This window comes from Canis lupus, chromosome 7 (genome assembly GCF_003254725.2).
Source record: "Canis lupus dingo isolate Sandy chromosome 7, ASM325472v2, whole genome shotgun sequence".
NCBI lineage: Eukaryota > Metazoa > Chordata > Mammalia > Carnivora > Canidae > Canis > Canis lupus.
In genome coordinates this window covers 58,110,005-58,134,079 of record NC_064249.1, presented here as the reverse complement: position 1 = coordinate 58,134,079, position 24,075 = coordinate 58,110,005, and the positions used below count along the sequence as shown (strand labels likewise).

The 24,075-nt window shown below is 34.9% G+C and overlaps 1 protein-coding gene across 2 annotated transcripts in view; it reads right to left on the bottom strand.

The window, feature by feature from the left end:
- Positions 1–24,075, bottom strand: part of DSC3 (desmocollin 3) — a 49,750-nt gene that overhangs the window by 23,497 nt on the left and 2,178 nt on the right. For both annotated transcript variants that reach the window (XM_025429249.3, XM_025429250.3), the window contains exons 2-9: positions 16,305–16,389; positions 13,893–14,092; positions 12,171–12,290; positions 9,015–9,170; positions 7,624–7,768; positions 4,193–4,359; positions 1,072–1,206; positions 497–682 (exon numbers count right to left, since the gene is read on the bottom strand). In XM_025429249.3, the coding sequence (XP_025285034.1) occupies positions 497–682; positions 1,072–1,206; positions 4,193–4,359; positions 7,624–7,768; positions 9,015–9,170; positions 12,171–12,290; positions 13,893–14,092; positions 16,305–16,389 (1,194 nt within the window). The remainder of the gene's footprint in view (positions 1–496; positions 683–1,071; positions 1,207–4,192; positions 4,360–7,623; positions 7,769–9,014; positions 9,171–12,170; positions 12,291–13,892; positions 14,093–16,304; positions 16,390–24,075) is intronic.

Here is a 24,075-nt window from a genome sequence, read left to right as displayed (position 1 = left end):
CTAAATTATGTCATGCAAGGAATAAAGGAATTAGGAATATTTATCCTAGAGAAGATAAGTTTCAAATGAAAATAGCAATCTTTTCAAACGAATTCTAGTTCTTCCATTAGCGATGGAACCTAGACCATTAAAGGCAGAATCCAGCCATGGAATATATATATGGAGAATAATTTGGGGAATATATATATATGGAGAATAATTTGGGCACGGTAGAAATAAGGACTTGTGAGAATGAGAGCTCTCCAAATATGGAATCAGCTGCCAATGGAGATACAGAGATCCTTAGAACTAAGAATGTTCAAGCATAAGCTAGGTGACTAATGACTGGCAGCAAAATTATAGAAGAAAGACTGCATTAGATGGGAACAATTGGACTTAAACAAAGCTCTATTCCAACTTGTGGAGTCTTTGATCTGAAACTATTTAGTTGATTAAACCATTAGGTGAACAGAACTTGTTAGCTTGCCAAGTTGTCAATTATTCATTATTACTGTACCTTTACAACATACAAGACACCTTCATTAGTCTCTTTGTCTGTGCTGATTTTGAAATGTTCATTTTCATTGCCCTTCAAAATGGTAAAATTGGCTCTCCAATTGGCAGTGTTAATTAAATCCTTATCTTCTATAGGTATTCGTAAGATCTCCACATTGTACGCATTTTCCTCTACTGATGCTTCATACTGAAACAGAAAGAACTCATTAAAAACTTACTTTATAAAGAGAACCTCTACAAAGAAAGCAAAATATTTTTTCCACTCCAAGAGTATTGGTTCTTACACTTTTTATCTAGTTTATTTTAAAGCCATAAATCACAAGTACTGTCTCATTAAGGGTTATCTTTGAAATGAAAGAACTTCATTATAAATGAGGGCAAATGTTGTTTGTCTTTAACAAGAAGGAGATAATATAAATACTACAATGAATAAGTAAAAGAAATTTCTATGTCAGCCATTTAATTTTATTTATAAAATAAACATACATACCTCAAAGTATGGGATGTATTTTATTAATTCATATTAAATAACCAATCCTGGTTAACAAGAGATAGATTTTGAAACTGTGCACTTACAGTATTTTGTTTGAAAGTAGGTGCGTTGTCATTTGAATCTTTTACCGTTATGATGCAAGTTGATGTACCCACCAATCCAAAATTCTGACCATCCATGTCTTGTACTTTCATTATCAGTGAGTACTTATCTACAGTCTGAAAACAAAACAAGTATTTAATTAGTCTCAAAAACATTTGCTTTGACTCACAAATGAATTTTTTTAAGATTTTATTTATCTATTAATGAAAGGCACAGAGAGAGAGAGAGAGAGAGAGAAGCACAGACACAGGCTGAGAGAGAAGCAGGCTCCATGCAGGGAGCCTGATGTGAGACTCAATCCTTGACTCCAGGATCACGCCCTGAGCCAATGGCAGGTGCTAAACCGCTGAGCCACCCAGGGATCTCCACAAATGAAATTTCAATTGTACCCTCTTCTATTTATGTGTATCCATGCTTTTATTTGATTCTATATTTGCATACTATTTTAAGAATTTGGTAGACAGGGAGAAGCCAAAATGGTAAACAGGTTAAATTACAAAGAACCATACTAAGAATTTAGATTTATATGTTAAGTAGCAGGTAATAAGGAAAAGTTTTATGGGAGTCATGGGGGGGGGGCAGAAAATAAGAACACCTAAGTGTTAAAAAGAAGTTTCTTAAAGAAGATTTACCATAATTTGCAGTAAACTGAGCTGAAAGTCAAAGAAATCAGTTAAAGAACTCTTGAAATGGTGTGAGACAGGTGATGCAAATCTGACACAATGGCCATGAGGACACAGAGAAAGGGTAACAGGCAAGTTCCCTGGGCGTTAACATTTAATAAGATATGATGGTAGATTCTATATAAAATGTAAGAGAAATGACAGAGCTGAGAATGATGCTTAGCCATCCTATTTGAATAGGCAGAGGATGTATTATCAATCATTGCAGCAAATGCAGAAGGAGAGCTAGTTCTCTGAGGAAGTGAACACTAGCAAAATTAGGAAGCAGGGCCAAAAGGAATGACTTGTGTTTTGGATATACTGGATTGTATGTGCCCATGGCAAATCTAAGGAGAAAGGTTCAGAAGGCACTTGGATGTTTGGCCCCATACTACAAGAGAGTTCATAGCCAGAAATACCAATCTGGGGGTCATTAGTATGTAGATGGTGGTTGAAATTACAGCAGGAATCAGATTATCTAGAAGAGGTTAAAGGATGAGGAGAGCTGAAGATTTAAGAACAGCAGCATTTCAAGCATGGGGAAGTAAGACTAGGAAACGACACAAAAAAAAAGAAAGACCAGAGAAACAGGAACAGAACCAAGGAAGAGATGAGTTTTAGTTAAGTGCCAACAATAGACAGAGGCTTCAGGCAACAGGTGAATGTGGCAATTAAGAGGTCACTATTGACTTCAGTGAAGAGAGTTTTTGCAAATGGTAGAGTGATGATGAAATGAACTCATTATGTTATGACACAATTACCTGTGTTGCCCTTCTCTTCTATTTTTTAAGCCACTCCTTTTGTTTTTGCTTTTTTTACTTTTCTCCATTTTCAACTTCCTATTTCTTCCTCCAGCGTTCATTTTCCCCATCCCCCTTCCACATTGGCAACAAATATTCCCACCCTGAAATGCTCCTCTTTTAGGCTCACTCACTGATATCTTTCTTTCTCTTCCTCTAAATACACTGAGTGTTTTGTTTTGCTTTTTTATCTCCCTTGTTCATTTATTTCCTGTGTTGTCCCCACAACACATTTTGTGGTTGTTCCTTGAAAAATCCTGTTGACTTTTTTTGATCAGGAAAACAGACATGGGGACACCTGAGTGGCTCAGTGGTTGAGCATCTGCTTTCTGCTCAGGGCATGATCCTGGAGTCCTGGGATCAAGTCCCATATCGTGCTCCCCATGCGGATGGGGAGCTTCTCCCTCTGCTTGTGTCTCTGCCCCTCTCTCTCTGTATCTCTCATGAATAAAAGGAATAAAATCTTAAAAAAAAGAAAAAAAGAAAAGAGATGTGGGTCTGACCACAAATCTGTACAAGTTGTGTATTCTCAAAGTATTTAATTTTTCTAAGCCTCATTTGTCAGTGTGTAAAAAATGAGGGAAAATGCTTGTTTTCATTTGATTAACTACATACTCTACCTATTGCACATATACAAAAACATGCTCATACAGGCCCTCTCCTCAACCTCTGCCATTTATTATTACCATCATGTGCTTTCTCACCTAAAATATCCTGACCACACAAATAAAAAAAATGACAAATAAAACCTTTGTACAAATTTTTATCCCTTTTTATGGGTTCTCATCATCTTTTCCTTTTCTTTGGCATCAAATTCCATGGATTTCTTCTGTACATTATTTCTCCAAGTCATATTGATCCCTTTATTTGTGTTATTCTAGTTGCAGTGGGAACCACTGAAGTGTTCTAAAAGAGCTATTTTGTACACATGAAATTGATTAATCTGCCTCAGTCAATAGTTCAGGGCTCTGAGTTAAACATAGGCTGACAAAAAAGAGCAACAATAATAAAAATTAGGAGATTCAGTGCATTAATTTGACTTAGGTGAGTCAATCAATCTTTCTGTCATGTTTGTCCTCTATAGATTGGATGGAATACCCATCTAGTCAAACGAGGAAATTATATAGACCAAATACAATTATGCATAAAGAATTTGAACATACCTGACAATATTCTAGTACTATCATCCAAACAGTGTTATAGATTTTGTAATAATTCATCAACTCATTCATTCCTGATAAAAAACACATATCAATAATAACTAAATAGGGATCAGGGTATGATCTGAACTCTGAAACAAGGAAATTAATTGTCCTACATGAGAACTGAAGCCTTTACTGAACTGGAATCAACTAGCCACATGTAAGAATAGAATAATATTTAACAATAGCAACTTTCATAAGAAATATATATTGTTCCCATTCCTTCTAAACACCAATCTTTAAAAAATAATAATAAAATAAAAAATAAATTATTTTTTTTAAAAAACAATAGGTAATATTACCAGAAGTCTTATTGTCTTACATCTAAATAAAATAAAGTAAAATAGAAATGCCTAAGATTAAAGGAGAGCAAACTACAGTAAATGGGGTATGGGTCTCAGCTCCAGAAAAATGATGTTCTATGGAATGGAAAGCTACCTCTCTGTCCAAATAATGAGTGACTGTGGTGATGACACCTGTGCTGGGATGCACAGAGAAGAGCCCAGGGGATCTAGGGGTCTGCTCCAAAATGCTGTACTTCAGGCGTGTATGCATCGTGTCCGGTTCATCTCTGTCTGTGGCACAAACCACTCCCACTGTAGTACCTACATGTTTAAAAAAAAAAAAAAAAGAGTCTTTAATTTCCAGAAGTGCAAAACACAGTTAGGAGTATTACATTTTACAAATTTTAAAAGATTTTATTTATTTATTCATGAGAGACACATAGAGAGAAGCAGAGACATAGGCAGAGAGAGAAGTAGGCTCCCTGCAGAGAGCCTGATGTGAGACTTGATCCCAGAACCTCAGGGTCACAACCTGAGCCAAAGGTAGACACTCAACCACTGAGCCTCCCAGGCACCCCTATTTTTCAAATTTTAACAATGACAGTGGCAATATAATTTTAAATGTTATTTCTTCTCAGAGGTGTTCCATCTTTAGATAGCATCAATGAAGAAGACTTCAAATTTATAATTTAAAACACTATGATACTGGGAATCAAGGTACACCTTTACTTTGCTCACTGTTAAGAATGTCTGATACTGGGGCACCTGGGTGGCTTAGTTGGCTAAGCATCTGCCTTCAGCTCAGGTCCTAATCCTAGGGTCCTGGGATGGAGCCCTTTGTCAGGCTCCCTGCTTAGCAGGGAGCATGCTTCTCCCTCTCCCTCTGCCCCTCTCTGCTCATGTAAGCACTCTCTCTCTCTCTCTCTCTCTCTCTCTATCTCTCTGTCAAATAAATAGATAAACAAATAAATAAGTCCTTAAAAAATGTTTGATAGTAAATCCTAAAAACTTATTTAAATGGCAATCAAGAATAATTACAATACATATTTCCAGACACAAACTACAATAACAAACCTAGCTGGTTCCTAAGTAAATCAGATTTTTTAACTTAATTTCTGATTAATAGGTAAATCAAGACTGAGTTGGGGTATAACTGAATAAATGATCAAGTTGACCTTTCGTAGTCTAGTCTCCACTCTCTAATGGTTTTTGCTAGTCTCTCTTTCACCCACTTAGTATCCATACCCCACTGCTCTCAGCCCCACTTAATCCTCAAGAAAAGTTTTCAGACGATTCACCCTCCAGGGAGAATTTAAGTCAGCTGTTTCTTCAGGTGAAACTATTAATATTTGTCATCTGTATGGAATATAAGATCATTGCTCTGGTAAAGGATTATAGGTATCAAAGAGTACAAATAGGTGGTATTATATAGTGTAAGGACAATGTTCCAGTGCCCATGAAAATGTCATCCATAGATCCACTTTGCCTATGGCCCTGTAAGGCCAGCCTGAGAAGCAACACATATACAAACTCACACACACATATGTTTATATATTTGTTGAAATACTGTATTTAAAGGAAATAAAAACCAATTAATGCAAGAAAATATTAGTTTTAAATAATTTTTCACCATAACATGTCTTTAATATATGTATATATGTATGTGTGTAAATAAATGAATATATGTACACACATATATATAAAAAGAAAGAGAGAATGTCCAATTAGATATTTATAACTAATGACAAGATTTTTGCAGACATGAATATGAAGACATGAAGACATGAAGACATGAATATGAAGACATGAAGTAATCATGTAATGGTAAGAAAACAAATGATATTCATCTATGTTCGCATAAAAAAAGTTACCGATCTTTGTAAGGCAGAGTATCTTCTTTCTGAAATTTTACCAACAGGACACAAACATTATTTTAAATCTCTGGATAAGAATGGCTTTACTTATCACAGAAAATCTTCCTAAAATCTTGACTTCAGAACCTTTTATGAGTGCTATACTTAAATGTTAGTTGAGCACCCTTTGTCCAAACTTCTGTGTGTGAGTTATGGCAAATTCAAGCACACCTAGTAGTCCAGAGTATCACAGCCCAAACTGGTCTGAACCTTCTTACATGGAATGCTTCCAGTGCCTCCGGTTAGTCAGGCCATCAAAGTATTTGCCCTGGATTATTGTCTGTCACGATCACAGAGAACAGAATCCTCAAGAAAGACTTTAAAACCAATGATCTCTCTTTGAAAAAAAGAAAAGTTGTACAAGAGTCATAGTCGCTGTGAAGCTAAAAATATTATAGGTCATCTAATGCAATTAACTCCTTTTACAGGCCAGGGAACTCAAAGGGACTGCCACCATTTCCCACAGTGAATTAATAACAGACCCCGAATCAAAAACTAGGTTTCTTAAACTCCAAATGCACAACTTTTATTTTTTTAATTGTACCATATGAGTAATAAAGAGGCTAACATCTCTCACATCAAATCATCAATGTCAAATATAAAGGGGAATAGCAGATATTAAAATCTAGTGAAGATCTAAGTAACTACTAGAAACTTTAATAAGCAAGTGACCAAAACCATCCTTTATGAATGAGTTCACATTCTTTCAACTTTATGTGAATGGTTATTTTCCATTTTTTTAAGTCTTAGAAGACATCATGTATGCCACCATTTTAAGGGCCAACTAACCTGAACACTTGGTTTTCCAAGTGTCTGAACAAGTGTGATGTTCCTAAATTTATCCCTGTATTCATTCTAAATTGGAAGCAGTAAAGTGGTAGTTTTAAGAAAAAAAAAATAATACAAATAAGAGCTTTAAAAAAATTACGTTTTCAGTAATTTTGTTTAATACCTCTCTAAAGAAAACCTAATAAAAATATCAGTATTGATTTTAATTTTATTGTAATTCTATTCTGTATGTCCTCTCTAAGAGATGAGAACAGTGACAAACCCACAAAATGATAGAGTATATAAACTAAATATAATTCAAAGCTTGAAAACCTGTTACCTGCTTGTATAATTAATTGGTATCATATTGACAACACCAAATTCCTGTAATAATCTGTAGGTTATATTCTGTTTGGACATGATAGGATAAGTGTATTCTGGTAAATAAATACTGACTGGTTCAATATCATCAGGATAATCTGGTCTTAGGCATAAAAAGTCCAATGTCTCAAAAAATGTACATAAACATACTTACCATAATACATTTTATTTTTGAAAGTTTCCTTACCATAAAGTATGAAAGGAAAAGGCCTCTATGAGTCTAGTAAGGATAGATTTAACTAAATGGAAGTTCTGAGCTTCTTTACCTCAAAAAGTAGCTTTAAGAAAACTGAAAAGTGACAATACACTGTGAAAATATTTGCAGTGTGACAACAAGTTAGTATCCTTAATATGTAAAAAGCATTTTTTAAGTAGATTTTAAAAAAACCAGTTAAGAGCAAGATAAACACCAAGGAAAGTGAAAACAAAGGAAATGAATATACATTTCCTAGAAGAAAAAATACAAATAACAAAAAAAAGGAAAACACATGCAAAAAAGTTCAATTTAAAAAAATGGTCTTACCAAGTTTGCTACTTTCTGGAACTTCAAAATTATAAATAGCTTCTGTGAAAATAGGGTGGTTGTCATTTTCATCCTCCACTCTGATGGGCAGTGGAAGAGGTAAGTCTGCTGAATACCCATCTGCAGTTGAGGCATAAGCAATCAACTGGAAAACAGGAAAAAGCAAGACCAGTAGTCAATTGATATTAGATTTTAGCAAGAGGGAACTCTGTGTTTCATCTGCTACCCTCTTTGAAAATCTTTTCAGTAATCGACCACTTAAAATTTCTATTCAATTATTTTTAATCATCAAAGCATCAAATTGAAAAATACTGAAAACACAGTAAGAGGCATCCAGCATTTGGTAGAAATGGCTACACTTCAAATAAAACTCCAGAGTACAGTAAAGTCAGAGACAACTCTGTCCATTAGACTCAGATTATAGACTTATTCTCTCCATAATCAGAAAGCTATATTGGGGAGAATAATTAAACTCACTGCAATTGGAAAGATCCCTACTACATCATCTACTTAGAGCCATGATTCTCCATCCTGTAACTAACAAGCCCTTTTAATTGTTTTACCTCATAGATCACATATTTGTAAGAGATTTTTCTAACAAAACACGTTTACCAGTTTCTGCATTGCCAATTAATCAAAGGGCAATGTAATGGCAAATAGAATGTACTTCTATTCAGCATGTGATTACAACACCAAGTTGAAAATTTTCCACTCAAAATCAATGAAATGTCATGTGGTAAACATCAGTCACATTTGCTGACCAGCATTTTTTCCTTCTTCTAAGAAGAGAATCCCTCTTTCTTATGGAGAAACATCACCCCCCTGTACCACTGGGATGACCACATGACCCCAGAGAATCTACCATATTACACTGAAAACTGAGTTACTCCTCATTGACCATAAGCTAGCTTATCCATTTCAGAAGGCTGGCTTATTGACCTTGTTTGGGTTTGGTCTCCCACTTTTGTTTCCTTATTTAGTTCTCAGACATGATCAGAGGATCACACAAATGGAAGGAAGAACAACAACAAAAACAACAAAAATTAAAGAAAAAACCCAGAGCAGAAGAGGGAAGAAGACCCATCTAATCAATGGTGGCTACATCCTGGAAAAAAATATAGCATGACCAGAGAGAGAAAGTACCTCATAAACAAAACTAACTCCTGGAAATGTACTAGAATTTACATACAAATGCAAATAAACCTCTCTGCTTCATTTTAGGCGTATCTAACAGAAGTTAAGATAAAGAGCAGATCAAATATTCCAAAATAGCACAATCTATTTCCTTTGAGTCTAAGAAAAGAATGTAAGAATATAGGAAAGAGTACATGGAGTAGCAAAGGAAACATAGCTTAATCATTTAAAATCATGTATATCAATAAAGCTCCTACATCAAAAACATCATATTCTTCACGGTCCACAGGCCGGGTACAATACAGATTTCCAGTGTCTCTTTCTATGAAAAATAAATTTAAAGGTTCTTGGTCAACTCCACGCCCACTTATTGAGTAGAAGATAGTATAGTTCTGTGCTGCATCAGATTGAACCTAAAAGGAAAAGAATATATATGTAAAAATTTTAAGTTAAAATCTGTTAAAATGCTATTTTTTTAAAATGTAGCTTATGCATTTATAGTTTTTTTTAAATTTTACTAAAGAGCCTTTAGTAAAATTACAATCACATTTATCACTTCATCAACACCCAAAACAATAAGGAGCATTTGGCAAAAGATTTTTTTAAACTGCTCAGATTTAAAGAAAATATGTTCAACAGAAAGAGTAACCAAAGGAAATGTAATTAAAAACAATAAACCATAATTTCCCATCTAGAGATTTGGCAAAGATACAAAAGAACAATAATACCCATTGTTAGCAGGACCCATGTCATGTGGGACTCTCATATACTGGTAAAGGAAATACTAATTTGAATGTTCCTTAGGGAGGAAAACTGGCAAAAATTAAAAGAATGACACAGAAGAATAAACAAGGAAGGCTCTTCCTGGCCTAGGAAACAAAGTTTTGCCTGGAGTGTTCAAGGAGCAGTAAAGAGGCCACTGTGGTTGGAGCAGAGAAAGCTAGCAGGCAAGAAGTAGGAGATGAGGCCACATCATGTAAGTGATTCCAATGGTGTTGACTATTCCCTGTAGTCAGGTGGGAATCCATTGAAAATTGAGACAAGAGTAATATATGTAACTGATATTTTAAAATGATAATACTTGGTGTTTTGTTAAGACTAAAAATGGGTGGATGGGTAAGCAAAATGCAGAAGACCATTAGTTACTGCAAGAATTCATGGCAGCAGTAGAGGTGCTGAGAAATGCTTAGATTCTGGATATAATTTGAAGGTACAGCCAACAGGATTTGCTGATGGGTTGGATGTGTGCTATGAAGATGACATTATGTCAGAGAGTGCGAGTATCTCCTAATATCTACTCTTCCCATGTTCCTTTGTATTAGAATTTATAGCTGAGTGCATGATTGCCCAAAAGAAAGACATTTCTCAGGTTCCTTTACAATTAGGTATGGCACATGAAAAGACCGGGTCAATGGGATATGAGCAAAAATTATATATGCAAGATCTAGACTGTACCCTGGAAAGTGAAGGAATGTGTTCCTCCATTTGGACACAACAATGAGCCATCTTAAACCTGCAGAGATGGCTAAACTAAAAAAGAAAGAAGTCTAGGTCCTTGGTGATTTTTCAAATTAGAATCTCTTTACCAGCTCCTACTTTCACAGAACATAAATAAATCTCTTGTCATGCTTAAGCCACTCAGTGGCACTTTGGTTACTAATGAATTAGTGGCTACCCCATCATGGAGAAAACATGTCCCTTGGTTATGGATTCTGGAGCGTAGCCTGGATTCACTCTTGAAAGTTCAACTAAAGTTTGTTTCTTCAGTCCCTCCAACAATTCTGTAAACTACTTATACACTGTAATAATAATCTCCATCTGTTAACTACTTACAAGTATGTTCTCCACAAGCAAAACCTTACCTAACAAACTCTAATACTCCACAACTGAAAGAATGGAGGTGTCATTAACTGGGACAGGAGGATGTGTTTAAGAGAAAATCCACAAACTTTTGGTGCTGCGTATGTCAAGTTTGAAATGTCCATTAAGTTTCCAAGTAGAAATATTAATTAGGAAGTCTGTTCCAGAAATATGAGGTCTTAAGTCTCCAACAGACAACAGTACTTAAAGCTATGAGACTGGATGCAATTACCACTAGAGTGAATATAAATAAACAAGAGACAAGATTCATGGGCTGAGCCCAGAACTCTGTCCAAAGTTTGGAGGGGGTAGGCACATAGCAATGAGGAAGAGCCAGCAAAACAGCCTACAAGTGGCCAGTGAGGTAAGCAGAAAACTAGGTGAGTGGCGTCTTACAAGCCAGTGAAGAAAGTATTGGGAGAAGGAGGGAAGGGTCAGCTATGTCAAATGTACACATGTCAAGGAAGTAAGGACTGAGATATAGTGACTGGCTTAGCAAGGCACAGGCTAAAATTAGTTATGATCCATACAACTCCGGAAATCGGGAATCGTTTCTTAATATGCCTCCAGAGTGGTTAAAGTACAAAATTTGAAAAGAAGAAAAAAGTATACCACTGAAGTATGAAAGTATGAAATATGAAAGAAACTGAAAGGATAGTTAAAAACATTAACAAGAAGGGGTCAGTCACACCACTGGAATGAAACCTCAAGTACAGTGATAGAAAAAGGCAAGCAAGCAACCAGAGCCCTACCTCAACAACTGCTTTCAGTGTCTATGTTCCATTTAGATCTTTATGCAAAGTAAACCTGACCTGGTTAAAAATTTCTCCTGGTTTTTAGGAAACAGTTAAATTCTCTAACAGGACACACATGGCCCGTTATGGTTTGACCTCTACTTGCCTCTTGTGCCTCATCTCCCTGCCCCAACCCCCATCATACCCAGGAGGACTAAGCTACCCAGGGGGGCTGCTAAGGTGTTCGCCTTCACCTCTGTACCTCCCTCTTCTTCTTATACAATTATCTACATGAACAACACTTCGCCATCCTTTAGGTCCTAGCTCAGATGTCTCCTCCTCAAAGTCTTTTCTTGATTTGTACCACACTTCATCCCAGAACTTGGTGCTGATCCCATGAATTCTCAGATCACCCAAATCATCTCTAATACAGCACCTATCTCTCAGTATCAGAACTGTGTGCCTACCTCTGTCTTCCTTACTAGGCTGATGACGTACATGAGAGTCAGGGTATGGCTAAATTTATTTCTAGTGTTGTACTTTGAGCAGTGCCTCTGATGGGACATAGTAGGTGCTCAATAGCCAGCTGCTAAATGAATGAATAAAGTCATAAAGATAATTTAAAGGATAATTTCCTTCTCAAATTATTAGTAGTAGTTTTTTAGTGATTTTCTCATTTTACTCACTTTTATTATACTTCCTGAATATCTTCAATCAAATCTCTTTCTTTTTAAATGTCTAAAGAGTTATGAAACCTGGACAAAAACAAAATCTAGGAATTAAAACACACCCAATCAAAAGAAAGATTGTAAAACCTACTTGTTGAAGAAATAATGGGAATGGGCCCAATGAATTCTCTAGCATTGAGCAGGGAATAGGAGCCCATCTCCTCTTGGAACGCCTGAGAACGGCTTCTTTAGTATGTCTTTTCCTCAGCACCTGAATTTAGAGAAAGAAAATTAAATAAATAAAAGCACCCCAGCAGACTTTATCTGAAAAGAAGTGGACAGTCCATAAAGCTCATGCCTCCCTGGAGGCTCAGTCTGGGGAGTTTCCACACTGAAGCTACAGGCCAAATAATAAGGTCTTTTTGATTAGATGGGGAAGAAAGAATGTAGTCACATTTTAAAGGTTTCATACTGAAGAATTTCATTTTGTATACCTTTCTAACCTGACCAAAATTTCAGGTGAGGAAAATCATCACTGCACTCTTAGATTTTCTTCTTTCCTTCATAGAGATAGGGAACACGTCCTCTTTAGAACACTCTAAAGACAGCCTGTTCTTTCTACTAAAACCTCATGCTCTCAGGAGAACCAGAGCAAGAAAAGGCATGTTCTTCATTCCCTTAACACTCGCATCTGTGCTCTCCAACATGGTAGCTCTAGACATATGTGACTATTTAAACTTAAAATGATTATAATTAAATAAAATATAAAGTACCACCCTTCGTTTGTAGTAGCCACATGTCTAGTGCTCATTAACCATTAATATTAGGCTATCATATCAGGTAGTGCAGATTACAGAACACTTCCATTCCCACAAAAAAGTCCCATTGGACTTTTCAGCGATTTCCATCTTATTTCATGGTGTTGCAAGAAAGCCGCTTTATTTCCTGACAATTAATCAATAAATAATTTTCTTGAATATTTATTAATGGGCTAAATAGTCATTTAAATTAATTTTGTCATGAATTCACTTAGCATCCATTCATTGTAATCCAGCCTAAATATTTAATCATTTTTGTGACTACTTTCCTAATGGCATTCCTTATGGACTCAAGATGTAGAATCTAGAACTGCCATGAATGACAGCCAATACTATGCCAAATATACGTTCATTCATACTTATCCACACTTCAGGATTTTAACATCACAGTCACTGTGACACTTGAAATCAACCTCTTAGGCACTGGAAACCCTGTTCTTAACATTAACATATACCTACTGACTTGAGTTAGGTATTACTGGGGCTATAAGCACAAAAGGGATCAATCAATTCATGCCCTGACATAACAATAGATAAATTGTTTGCACAAATTTAAAAAATCCAAATGCTTATAAAAGAGGGGTAACCAAACTGACAATGACACACAAAAGCAATTAGTTAGACTCAGGGGGTTGAAGACCCAAAGAAGGTGCCATTTAGATTTAACAAAGCAAAACCCACAGCCAATGTTTAGCCAGTGTTGGTGGGGTAGATGGGGGAGACGGAGGAAGGGAAAGCAAACTGAACGGGAAGGAAAAGAAGAGGATAAAAACTGATTTATCCCTCTGTCCTCTTGGCAATTTTTAATGAAAGTATTTAAAATGAGGGGCACCTGGATGGTTCAGTGGTTGAGCGTCTGCCTTTAGCTCAGGTAGTGATCTGGGGTCCCAGGATCGAGTCCCACATTGGGTTCCCGCATGGAGCCTGCTTCTCCCTCTGCCTATGTCTCTGCCTCTCTCTGTGTGTCTCTCATGAATACATAAATAAAATCTTTTTTTAAAAGTATTTAAATGAAAAGAAAAACATGCCTAGAAATATCACTGTATTTTGAATACCTTCTTCTGATGTTCCAGGAGCACCTTAATCTCTTTCTGTGTCTGTGTCTTAGTGTCAGAAAGCCATATGGTGAAGGATCTTTTCTCATCAGACAACACCACAGGGCTGGCTGTGTAGACTGATCCATCATCTAGAACTCTGAAATCAGGGTCACCCGACTGGATGAGGTCTGCAGACCTGAGACACTCTTTCAAATTCACTGCAAGCAAAAGTTTCCAAGCAGTAAAGTAGAAACACAAGCAAAAAAGAAAAAAGAAGTGTGAAAACAATGTATACATTTTCTTCAAAATCATGAAGTAGAATAAAATAAACCAAGTCCTCTGCATTCACCAAATATCTGAACCCATTTCTTTACATGTATAAAAAAATGATTAACTGGGACATCTGAGTAGCTCAGTGGTTGAGAGCATCTGCCTTTGGCTCAGGGTGTGATTCCAAGGTCCTGGGATCGAGTCCCACATTGAGCTCCCTTTGGGGAGCCTGCTTCTCCCTCTGCCTATGTCTCCGCTCTGTGTGTTTCTCATGAATAAATAATAAAATCTTTAAAAAATAATAAAATAGAGATCCCTGGGTGGGGCAGCAGTTTGGCGCCTGCCTTTGGCCCAGGGCGCGATCCTGGAGACCCGGGATCGAATTCCACGTCAGGCTCCCGGTGCATGGAGCCCGCTTCTCCCTCTGCCTATGTCTCTGCCTCTCTCTCTCTCTCTCTCTCTGACTATCATAAATAAATAAAAATTAAAAAAAATAAAATAAAGAAATAAATAAATGATAATTGTCTTTCAGTTAAAAAATAATTCTTGACTTTATACAAAGTCAAGAGTATTGAGTAAGGTGTTTTTATACCTTTATATGCTTCTAAAAGTTAATGAAATGATGTCCCTATCACAAAGGCGTGTGTGTTGCAATCATGACAAAGCTGTGCTACCCCCCACGCACAGCTGAATAAACAAACAGAGTAGTTTTCCTTAACACTATAGTCTGAGTCCTTTAGGACTCAACCAGAAGTTACAGACATGAGCCCAAAGAGGAACAGAGGGTATGAATTTGGCAAATAGTCCAATAAGAAAAGTCTATCACTGAAATCTTCCCACTGGCACTTTTCTGTTACAGGCCTCCTGCCAGTCATCAGCTCCCCTTCCACCCACAGTTCTGTGTGTTCCTATTCCTGACCTTCCAGGACCCCTCACTCAAACTCTAGCGTGTGTCTTCTCTCCTTGGAGTTTTCCCTAGCAAAAATAATACAACATAAATATCAATTTAAGCAGTTCAAAACTCCTATCAAGAGTATCAAATTCATCTCATTCTTCAACATTCAGTTTTAACAACAACCAAACTGATACATGAATGCTCACTTAATAACCTCTCAAGGGATTATGGTTACCCATGTAAAGCCTTGTCACTTTAATCCCAATCTGTCACAGATGGAAACATTGGATCAAAAAGAAGTGAACATCTTTAGGAATGATGACATATTTCTCTCATCTTCCCATGTTTAGCATAATGTGAACCTCTTGGTCTCTCCCTGTCCTCTTTTTTACATCCTCTTTTTTCTTCCTTCCCATAGGAATTAAAGTGACCTTTGCTTAATAAAAATCAAATGAGACACTTAACCAGAAAATGGGACACTTTGCTGAAAAGGTGAATTTGGTATGTCTGGGATAAGCTATATCCTTTTAAATAAAACAAAACAAGATGCTTTCCTCTTACATTCCCTACATCACATGTAAAGTCCACCCAGGTAGAGTTTCCCAGCTGTTGGGAAAGTTTATAAAGTTCTCTAATTTCTCCATGTTGAAATGGTTGATTAAGTTCAGTTTTGAATGGAATGGCTCATCTTGTGACATTCCTCAATGCAGCATTAGTACTGATAAAAAAAAAAAAAAAGTAAACAAAACCTGCTGATTTTCTCAGCAACTTATCTCTACTTCTCTAATGCTTAGAATACTAGGATAATGAAAGGGTTATGTTCTACATTTTAATTTTTTTATAGATTTTATTTATTTATTTATTTATTTACTTACTTATTTACAGCATGGGTGAGTGGAGGGAGGGGCAGAGGAAGAGAGGGAATCCCAAGCAGATCCTACAGCCAGCACAGAGACCAATGTGGGGCTAGATCTCAGGACCCCAGGATCACGACCTGAGCCACCCAGGTGCCCCCTACATGTAACTCTTTATGTAATCCTTAAGCTATTAAAACATAAACAACTACAAAAATGTAGATTAGAACATTTGGAGCAGGATTCAATGGACTTATAAAGAACAGGATAGAATTTAAAACTATCTTGAATTGTATTTAAGAATAAATAGATTAAGGGTAAAACCAAAAGGCAAAAATTGGATAACATGCACTCTTCTGCATAAGTAAACTAAACTTCTGTTTTAAAAACACTTATTTTGAAATTTCTCACCTCTGCCAACTATTTTGTCTGCCTCTAGCTTGGGAGGTACATTAAATATCACCTTTTTGCAGGCATCACAAGCAAAACTGAAGACCTAGAATTAAAAAAAAAAAGTCACATTAATATAGTATAAAATAAACAAGAAAAATAAGTCCTAGAGATCTATGTAGCATACTGCCTATAGTTAACAATACTATATTATATACTTAAAATTTTTGCTAACAGGGTAGATCCTATGTTAGGTGCTCTTATCATAAGAAAATAATACAAATAAATAAAAAGGATGAAAGGAAACTTTTAGACATGATGGATAGATTTGTCATAGATCGTGGTGATGATTTCACAGATGTATACTTACTCATACTCATCAAGTTGTATATGTTAAATATGTACAGCTTTTTGTATGTCAATCTTACTTCAATAAAGTGGTTTTTAAAAAAATAATAATAAAGAACAAAACACATGATTATCTCAATAGATGCAAGCAATTAACAAAATCTAACCTCTATTTACAATTAAAAGCCATCAACAAGCTAGGAATAGAAAGGAACTTGGTCAACATGATAAAGGGCATCTATGAAAAACTTACAAGCAACATCATACTTAATGGAGAAAGACTGAATGCTTTCCTTGGACATCAGGAACAAAACAATGATGCCCTCTCTCACCAGTTCAATTCAACATTATACAGGGGCTTCTAGACAGGGCAATTGCACATGTGCACACACAAACTAAAGGTTTCTAGATTGGGAAGGAAGGAGCAAGAGTCTCTATTTGTAGATGATTTGATCTTGTACATAGAAAATCCTAAGGAATCCACAAAGAGAACTATCAAAAATAAATGAATTCAGTAAGGTTCCAAGATACAAGATCAACATACAAAAGCCAAATGCATCTCTATATACCAGTAATAAAAAAAAAAAAATCTGAAAACAACAGTAAGCAACTATTTCCATTCATAATAGATGTACCATCTTCATGGATCAGAAGATAAATTTCCAAAATTCACCAGAGTCAATGTAATCTCTATTAAAATCCCAAAAAGCTTTTTCTCAGAAATTAAAAACTAATCCTTATAGAAATGCAAGGGACCTAAAGACCCACATAAACTTGAAAAGCAACAAAGTTGTAGGACTTACATTTCCCAATTTCAAAATTTACCAAAGATACAACAATCAAGACAGAGTGGACTGGCATAAGGATAAACATATATAGGACTGAAATCCCATAAATTAGCCTTTACATTTGTGGCTAGCCAATTTTGAGCAGACTTCAGAAAGTTCCAAGAGAAATAAATAGTCTTTTCAAGGGTACTGAGACAATTAAATATCCTCAATAAAAAATGAATTTGTACCCTTACCTCATACCTCATATTATATAAGATTAATTCAAAGTGGATCACAGACCTAAGGAACTAAAACTATTTATAGGAAAACTGTAGAATAAATCTTCATGATCTTGGGTCAGGCAATGATGTCTTCTAACACCAAAAGCATAAATGATGAAAGAAAAATTAATGTAACTTACTAATCAAATTTAAAACTTTTGCTCTTTAAAAAATACCATACAGAAAATGAAATTACAGCCTACATAATGAGAGAAAATATTTTCTAATCACATAATAAGGACTTATACCAAAAAAAATTAAAAACATTTAAAACTCAATAATAAAAAGACAAACACCAGAAAAAAAAGGGGGCAAAGGATTTGAATAGATGTTATCCAAAGAAAATACATAAATAGTCAATAAGTGGATGAAAAGATGCCAAACATCATTAGGCACTATAGTCATGCAAACTTAAATCACAATGAGATACCCACTAGGATGGCCAAAATAAACAAGATAGAAAAATAACAAGTGTTGCCAAGGATGTAAGAAAACTGGAACCTTCATGCACTACTAGTGGAAACATAAAATGGTGCAGCAAATTTGGAACATAGTTGGGCAGTTTCTTAAAAAGCTAATCACATAATTAACATATAATCCAGAAATTTCACTCCTACTGACAGGAAATGAAAACCTACATCTACACAAAAACTAAGACATGAATATTCACAGTAACATTATTTACAGTAGCAAAAGAGTGAAAACAATGCACGGGGCTATCTTTTTACAAATAGATAGAATGTGCACATTCAAATGCAATATTATTTAGCCATAAAAAGAGAAAAGGAACTGATGCAATGCTACAACACAAATAAACCTTAAAAACGTGCTCATTGAAAGAAATGACACAAACGAGTACATATTGTATGATTTTGTTTATATTAAATGTCCAAAAAAAGCAAATATATAGAAACAGACTAGAGTAGTTGCATAGCGCTGGGGTAGGACTGGCAAGTGACTGTACATGAGCATGAAGTTTCTTTTTAAGGTGATAGAAATATTCTAAAATTAGATTGTGGTAATGATTGCACAGTTTGTAAATTTGTGAAAAGCTATTAAACTGTTTACAATATAGGTAAGTCCTTTGGAATATAAAGTATAGCATCAAAAACAGTTTTAAAAAATGGATTACATTGTCATTGATATAAAAAGCATTCTTTGCACGCCCACCTCTACAAATTGGCAGTGAGAAGCACTTTCAAATTTACAAATTTGCATAATTTCAGCAAGACAAAATTGGATAATAACTACAAATTATTTCATTTCTGATATAATCAAATATAAAACAAATTCCTTTTCAAAATTAAAAGACTTTAAGTCATGGTGGTAACAAACTGTAAATATATATGCATATACATACGCATAACCAAATCTTTACTAATATGTGCTCTAAATGTTACTGCAATGTAAGATCTATCTTATTCCTGCTTGAATTAGTTAAGGAAAACAACTCAAAAATAGATTCAACATATAACAGTGTCATTTAATTTAAATATAACAAAAAAGTCACCTTCACAGAGTCATAATCAGATTGCTGGGAAAATAAAGCAGTAAGTTATATGCTGTTAAAAATAACTCAAACATATTATAAATGTTCAATTGAATATTATCCCTAAGAATATAGTTGTCACCATAGGTGAAAAATGGTTTTATTTAATAATGCACCTATTGATCCAACTATGTGTGAACTCTATAGTTGGTATTTCAGACTATCAAAAGAAAGCCATGTTCAATATATTTTAATCACAACTCTTTAAAAAGTATTTGAGGGACACCTGGGTGGCTCAGTGGTTGAGTGTCTGCCTTAGGCTCAGGTCATGATCCCGGGGTCCTGGGATTGAGTCCTGCATCAGGCTCCCCATGGGAAGCCTGCTTCTCCCTCTGCCTATCTCTCTGCCTCTCTTCTCTGTGTCTCTCATGAATAAATAAAATAAAATCTTTTAAAAAAAGGAATTTGAAGTTAAATATGAAATATTTAAGTCAAATAGAACATACTATAATAAATGTGCATGTATTTATTTAGATTTTTTAATTAATATTTTGCAATTTTTGCTTCATTTTTTTTTTGTTTTTGTTTGTTGTTTTTAGTAAACTCTACATCCAACATGGGGCTCAAACTCATGACCCCGAGATCAAGTGTTTCATGCTCTTCCAACAGAGCCATCCAGGTGCCTTTTTGCTTCATTTTTTAAATTAAAATGTACACATATGGCTATGTTCTACTCCATTTCCATTTCTCTCTCTTAAGGAAGAGTTTTTTCTAATTTGGCATTTATACTTCCTCTGTAAGTTTTTGTACTTATTATTATATATATGTGTGCTTATAAAATATAAGGTGATAAGTGTCTTTATGCATCCTTTTGCAACTTGCATTTTTCACTCAACAATGAATTTGTTCACTCAACAATGAATACTCACTCAACAATGTATTTAAGATTTTTCTGTGACTATACCAGTTTATTGTGCTCATTCCCCTATGACAGTCATTTAGATTGTATTCTTATTTTCCATTTTCTCTATTACAAATGACACTGCAATAAACAGCTTTGCAGGTACAGAATATTAAATTAGAAATATATTACTACAATTCCATTAACTATTGCCAAATTGCTGTCCAAATCACTAACATCAATTTATATTACTATCCCCCAGAATATTAGACCCTTCTATTTCTCACATCCTCCACTACAATTAATTATACTTGGCTTTTCTATTTTTTGCCCATTCTATAGGTATCAATTTAATGTGCACTTTCTTAATTTCTAGTGAGATTATAATTTCCTGTGTTAATTTGCCTTTTACCTTCTGTAAATTATCCAATCCTCTCATTTAATCATTTCATGTATTATTCGTCTATTTTTATTACACTTTACTTGTAAGATATGTAGGTTGCTTTTTTATTCTTTTAGTGGTATCTTTCTGATAAACAGTGCTTCACTTTTAAGGTAGTCAAATTTATTAAGTATTTCCTTCAGTTTTTTTAAGATTTTATTTATTTATTTGAGAAAGAGAGAGAGAGAGCACAAGAGGGGTAGAGGGAGAGAATCTTCAAGCAGACACATACATGCCCCCCTATCCCCACCTCCCTGCTGAGCCCCACTGAGCCCAACTCGGAGCTTGAGCTCAAAACCCATGAGATCATCATCTGTGCCAAAACCAAGAGTTGGGACATTCAACCCACTGAGACACCCAGCACCCCTCCTTTAGTTTTTTAAAGTAGTCAATTTTATTAAACACTTCTCCTAGCTTATACTTTTTGTATTAATATCTCCCCCCTACCCTGTCATAAATATATTATCTAGTATTTTCTTTAAAAATTTTTAAAGTTACTTCCAACATTTTAATATTTTACTCATCAAGAGTGTGATGCACTGTAGATATCTAATCTTCTCTTTTGCCATATGGTAGACAACTATCTAGAACCATCACTGAGCAATTCTTTCGTTCTTAACTCACAATAATAATGCTGCATACATCATATGCATGGACATCAATTACAGAATCTTTTTCTGTACCCTCTGAATTATTTCATCAATATATATGTTTATCTCTACATCAACTATCTATATAGTTTTCATTAATATAGCTTTATTATAAACTTTAGTGTTTGTTATGGTGACCCCAATCCCTATTATCTCCTTTAAATTATGTTTGCTTTTGTTAGCCTCCTACTCTTTAAAAAAATTCTTATGATCAGCTAATTCCATAAAAAATCTTTCTATGTTTTTTATCCAGGAAACTTGTTTACTTTTACTAATTCCAGTAGTCTGTCAAGATAGTGTAGGATCTCCCATGTAGCCAATCCTATAGCTGGCAAGATGGCAATCAGATTTCTTTCTTTAAATCCTTAACCTCTTTCATTATTACTATTACATATTTTATCTGATATATGTGCTTATCAGGACCTCCAGTAGAATACTGAATAGGAACAGCTATAATGGGCATTGTGGATTTTTTTCTAACATTAAAGATAATGCTTTTACCATTTCACTATTCATTATGACTTCCTTCCTTCTAACCTTCCTTCCCTTTCCTCTTCTTTTCCATTCTTTCTTCCTGTCTTTTTTCATTAATTAATTTTTGTTAGGCATACTTTAATGTGTTAAAAAAAAGTTCATTCCCTTACATTCCCAGTCTGCTAAGAATATTTTATAGCAATTAATATAGTTTCCCACTTTTTTGAAACATAGTTTTTCTCTCTGAATATGTTATGTTAAAATACAACAATGGTTTTCTAAGGCACCTGGTGGATCAGTCAGTTAAGTGACCGACTCGATTTCCACTCAGCTCATGATCTCAGGGTGGCGAGATCGAGATGCACTGGGCTCTATGCTGGGCATGTCACCTGCTTAGGATTCTCTCTCTCCCTCTCTACCCCTCCTCCCACTCATACGTGCACACACACACATGATTGGTCTCTCTCTCTCTCTCTCTCTCTCTCTCTCAAAAATAAACAAAAAACAAAAAAATCAATAATAGATTTTGTAATATGAAACCATCTTCCCATTCCTGAGACAAATCTTACATGGACACGATAGCTTTTTAAATACACTATTGGTTTGGTTTGCTATTTATTTTATTATTTCAAATATATGTCCATAAGTGAAATCAGGCTACTACTTTTCAATATCATACAATCCCTGTAAAATGTTAAAGACAATTCTACTTTTTTCTGTTCTTGGAAACAATTTATATACGGTAGAGATTATCTGTTCCATATAATTATGGAAGAATTTACCTATCACAGTACTGAGCTTGATGGATATGAAGGTGTCTGTGTTTCAAGATATTGAACTTTCAGTTCAATTGTCTTTAACGGTTTTGAGTCTATTTAGGTTTTGTATATCTCCTTGAGTCAGTTAGTAATTTCTTTTTTGCAGGAAATTTCTCATTCTGTCTGTTCAAATTAATTGAAATAACACATTTAAATTATTTATCTAAAACATCTGTCCTCTCTCTGACTATGCCTCCTTTTATTCCTAATATTGCTTTATCTTTGCCTTCTCTATTTTTTACTTGTTCAACCACAGCAGAGTTTATGTATTGTTTCAAAGAATAGCTTTTGGTTTGTTGATCCTCTGTGTTGCTTGTTTCTTTTAACGTTCTTTGTAAGATATAAATACAAAAGGCTATATATATAGCATATAAGCATGTTTTAAAAAATAATAAAATGAACACTAACATGCTCACCTTCAAAGTTAAGAAATAAAAAATTATCACTATTTTCAAAGTTTCTATACACTTCTCCTCAGGTGCATTTTCTTCCTTCCCACTACCCCTATAACACAGATAATCGTTAATGGCTGATTTTTGTGTTAATCAAAGAATTGAAAATTCTTACCAGCTCAAAGGTAAATCAAAAGATTGACTTCTCTGTACTCTCAGTACTTAGATCACACTAATAAATTTCTTTCTAACCTCTTTGTAAGACAGGAATTCTAGTTAAATAGAAAGCATGATTAACTGCAGGTGACCACAGATTCCATATATGGAATGCTAGCTGCCAAGGGGATTACAATAGGACCAAAAAATGTGCATAGGCTTACATATATTTAGTGATTCAGAAAGTGTTTCAGGATCTAGCTGTATCTCAATATGAACATCAACGATTTCCTTTTAAAAAGCTAGGTGTCAATGCACCCATCAAATATATATCAAAACTCTGACTCTCTTAGAATCGTGGTTTTAAAATAAACTAGTTCTCATTTATTCCCTTTGTTGGCCTTAGCCTTTTTGTCACTAATGCAAAAGTTAATAGAAATTCTTGTACTCTTATTTTAGAAGACGAATATGTCAAATGTTATCAAGAACAACAACAAAGAAGTCTGCTAAAGGAGGCACGTTATTCTTGTTAATTAATGCTATAAAATCTGAAAAGATAGGATGCCTATTTGTCAGCATAGGTGGCAGGTAGGGAAAACTATGCTATGCTAGAAAGGAAAACATTTTTCATTCTTTTTCAAGAGTCCTTATAGCAAAATGAAAGGTTCACTATGCCCAAGAATGTACCATTTAAAATACATAATAAATAACAATTCCCAAAGTGGATTTGATACAGTGAACAATATTAGACACATATTTGAAAGGAACTCGGTATCTGTAGTGTGGCAGGACAGCTGAACAACTGAGCTAATGGAAATTCATTTCAATTTTTGTTACATTCAGAGGATAAACATTTTAAGAGATATTCAGTATTTTCAACTGTTGTGGGACAGACTGACATGTTTATTTTCTAGTCCTGGCCCCACAGCTCTTCTTTTTTTCTTCCTTTTATTTTTTTTTTCTTCTTGTGTGTATGGTGGGAGCAGTCATTAGGAATGTATTTTGTAGCAGTAGTTTAGAGTGTAAGGATAGAGAGGGATGCAGGAGATGCAGGAGGAGGGTACGAATGAG